Source organism: Dermacentor albipictus, chromosome 8 (assembly GCF_038994185.2).
Source record: "Dermacentor albipictus isolate Rhodes 1998 colony chromosome 8, USDA_Dalb.pri_finalv2, whole genome shotgun sequence".
NCBI lineage: Eukaryota > Metazoa > Arthropoda > Arachnida > Ixodida > Ixodidae > Dermacentor > Dermacentor albipictus.
This window is the reverse complement of record NC_091828.1, coordinates 35577636-35580368: the sequence shown is the minus strand read 5'-3', so window position 1 is coordinate 35580368 and position 2733 is coordinate 35577636. Positions and strand designations below refer to the sequence as shown.

The 2733-nt window shown below is 53.1% G+C and overlaps 1 protein-coding gene across 1 annotated transcript; it reads right to left on the bottom strand.

The window, feature by feature from the left end:
• Window positions 1–2022: 2022 nt before the first annotated feature.
• Window positions 2023–2457, bottom strand: LOC135918112 (small ribosomal subunit protein uS11-like). The gene has a single exon (XM_065451770.1). The coding sequence runs from the start codon at window positions 2455–2457 to the stop codon at window positions 2023–2025; it is 435 nt and encodes a 144-aa protein (XP_065307842.1).
• Between the last annotated feature and the right edge of the window lie 276 nt (window positions 2458–2733).

Sequence of the window (2733 nt, the reverse complement as noted above, 5' to 3'; positions counted from 1 at the left end):
TCGAAAAATATTTTTACAGTAGAACTTCGTCCATATGTATTATAAAAAAAAAACTCGAGAATAAACCTGCTAACCGGGAAAGCGTACGATCCGATCTAAAAAAAATTGACAGACTCAAATACTGTTGCCACCTGCCTAATGGGAAGTGTCATGCAGATCGTTGCGGTACAAGGCGCCGGTGCGCTCCGAGCTGGTGGTGTTCCGGCGGCCCGAGACGCGTTCTGTTGTTTTCCTATTGCGTGGTTTGTTAAGGCGACGGAAAACCGAAGTGAAATCGGCCTAGTGGGCGACCTTGTGTGCCGCCTGCAACCGAGAACGGCGGCGCGTTTGGGTTATAGGCCACTAAATACATACTGTATATAAATGGCACTACGCACCACGTGCTGTAAAACAGATTGGTGACGATGCTTATCGCAGTGAGTTCGGCGGCAATAGTGTTGAGTAAGGTGCACGACGAACCGGGCGGAGATTTGCTGGTAGCGTAATAAAAAACTGTCAGCGCGGTCGTCTTCACGTGATGCAGGCGGCTATATTGATACAATGATATGGGGCTCCTGCACCGCGGGACGGCGCATGCAAAGGTCGGCGCCATGAAAAACGATGAAGCGCGTCAGCTGCTCGTTCTTCTTCTGGCCCACCATTAAAGAGAAGCGTCTATTTTGTAAGACTACGCCTTCAATCTACGTTACGTTTTTCTGGTGGAGGTGCGGGGTACATGCCACCGAACACCGCCTACAAGCCCAGTACGAAGTCCGGTCGAGCTTACTCCAGTTCACGTACGGATAAGCCGTCGACTTCAAGGACGGCCACCTGAGCGCGGGCCTGTACCTAATTCAGTCAGAAGGACGAGTACATCAGTTCCGTCTTCTGCCACAACGGCACCGACCGAGGCCGTCCTTAACCAGCCGCGAATCCCCATATCCATCCATGCGGACACCTTCGAATATGTTGAGGACTGGCTTGATCACTTTGAGCGTGTCGCAGAATTGAACGACTACTCCAAAGCGCAAGCTACGCAACACCTACTTTGCCCTTGAGGACTACGTTCGGGCATGGTTTGAGAACCGTGAGGCGGTGCTATCGACATGGGATGAATAATAAGCACGTACGCCAGCCTCGATCGCAAGGAGCGAGCTGAATCTGCAATTCAGGCCAGAGTACACGGCGGCCGAACGAAAGCGTCGCAACGTTTGTCGAAGAAATGTGCCGCTGTTCTGACGCGCGGATCCATCCATGCCGGAAGAAAAGAAGCTCAGGAACTTGATGCGCGCCGTCAAGCAATAGTTATTACGTGGCCTAATACGCAACCCACCCAAGACTGTTGCAGAGTTTCTCGCGGAAGCCATATCAATAGAAAAGGCACTGCAGCAGCGAACAAAGCAGTAAAACCGCGACGTGTCGAGCCTATCGCTTGACCCTCTCGCTATGCCCTTGGACAATACTGAGGCCTTGAGGGAGCTCATTAGGCTTGTTCTGCGAGTAGAGCTTCAAAAGCTTCAGGTGGATCCGGCAACGGTACCGCGACTCGCTCTGGTAGAGGTCATCCGGGAGGAAATCAAGGACGTAGTCCAAGTACCAGAGCGACGCGAGACAACACAACAGGAGATACGGCAGCCAAAGCCTCGCATGTCGAGCTGGCCTCCGTAGATTTTCACTGAATACGCCGCGCCCGCGCAATGGTAAACACCCCCTGGAAATTGAAGCCTACCTCGCGGACACCAGGACCTCGTTCGCCCCCACGATTCCGTGTCCCCCGGTTACCGTCACCCGTCTGAAACAGGCCTTCCAGCCCCGTCTTCACGCCGAGTGCAACAAGGCGTCGCTCACCCAGCCCTGTCTCCCGGAAAAAACTGAGTCCAGCGACCTGCGTAGGTGAGGTCGCTGACGTTGCGAACGCTGAAGATCCGCCACTACGACGACCGCGATATGACGTAACTGAGACTCAGAGAAAACAGTGTAGTTCGGTGTCAGTGTCATGCGACGTACCAGTTACCATAGATAACCACGAAGTCCCGGCCGGCGTTAATCGACACGGGTGCGGACACGTATGTTGTTAGCCAGAATCTCGTGCGTATACTGAACAAAGTTTCGACGCAATGGACCGGAACTCAGATTCGTACAGCAGGAGGCGCAAATTCGTGCAAGCTGCGTTCCCCCTGTGGCACGCAGCTTGATGTGCAGAGCAGTGATGCCCACTTGCATGCACTTCTCAGCCACATCCTGAGTGGCTAACATGGCAGCGTAGGGGAATGCCTCATCACGATCTGCTTTCACCTTCATACCACCAGTCACTCGTGGAATGGTTTCTCTGCCGAAGAGATCGGTAACATGAACGAAGATGTCGTTGAAGCTGGCGTATATATGAGCCACATAAAAAACATTTTCGCTGCCGATGGCTTGCGGTCCCAGAGAGACGATTGGCTGTTCTTCCTTCTGCTTTCCTTTGCGTGGAGCCATAGTGCTGCTACTGCAATGGCGAGGATCGAATATGGAGAGGGTCGCGCATGGCACGAGTCCACATTCGGGGCTTCACGTACATCGGCGACTTTGTCATTCTTCCTGAATGTTCAAAGGACCTTATACTCGGCATGGCTTTTCTTCAGGCGAGAGGTGCCATCATCCACTTGCAAGAGTCTAGAGTCAGCTTCGCCATAGCAAACACCAATGACAACGACCATGACATCGCGCTTCACGTAGCTGACAATCACATCACGATGCCACCCAAGAGCAGTG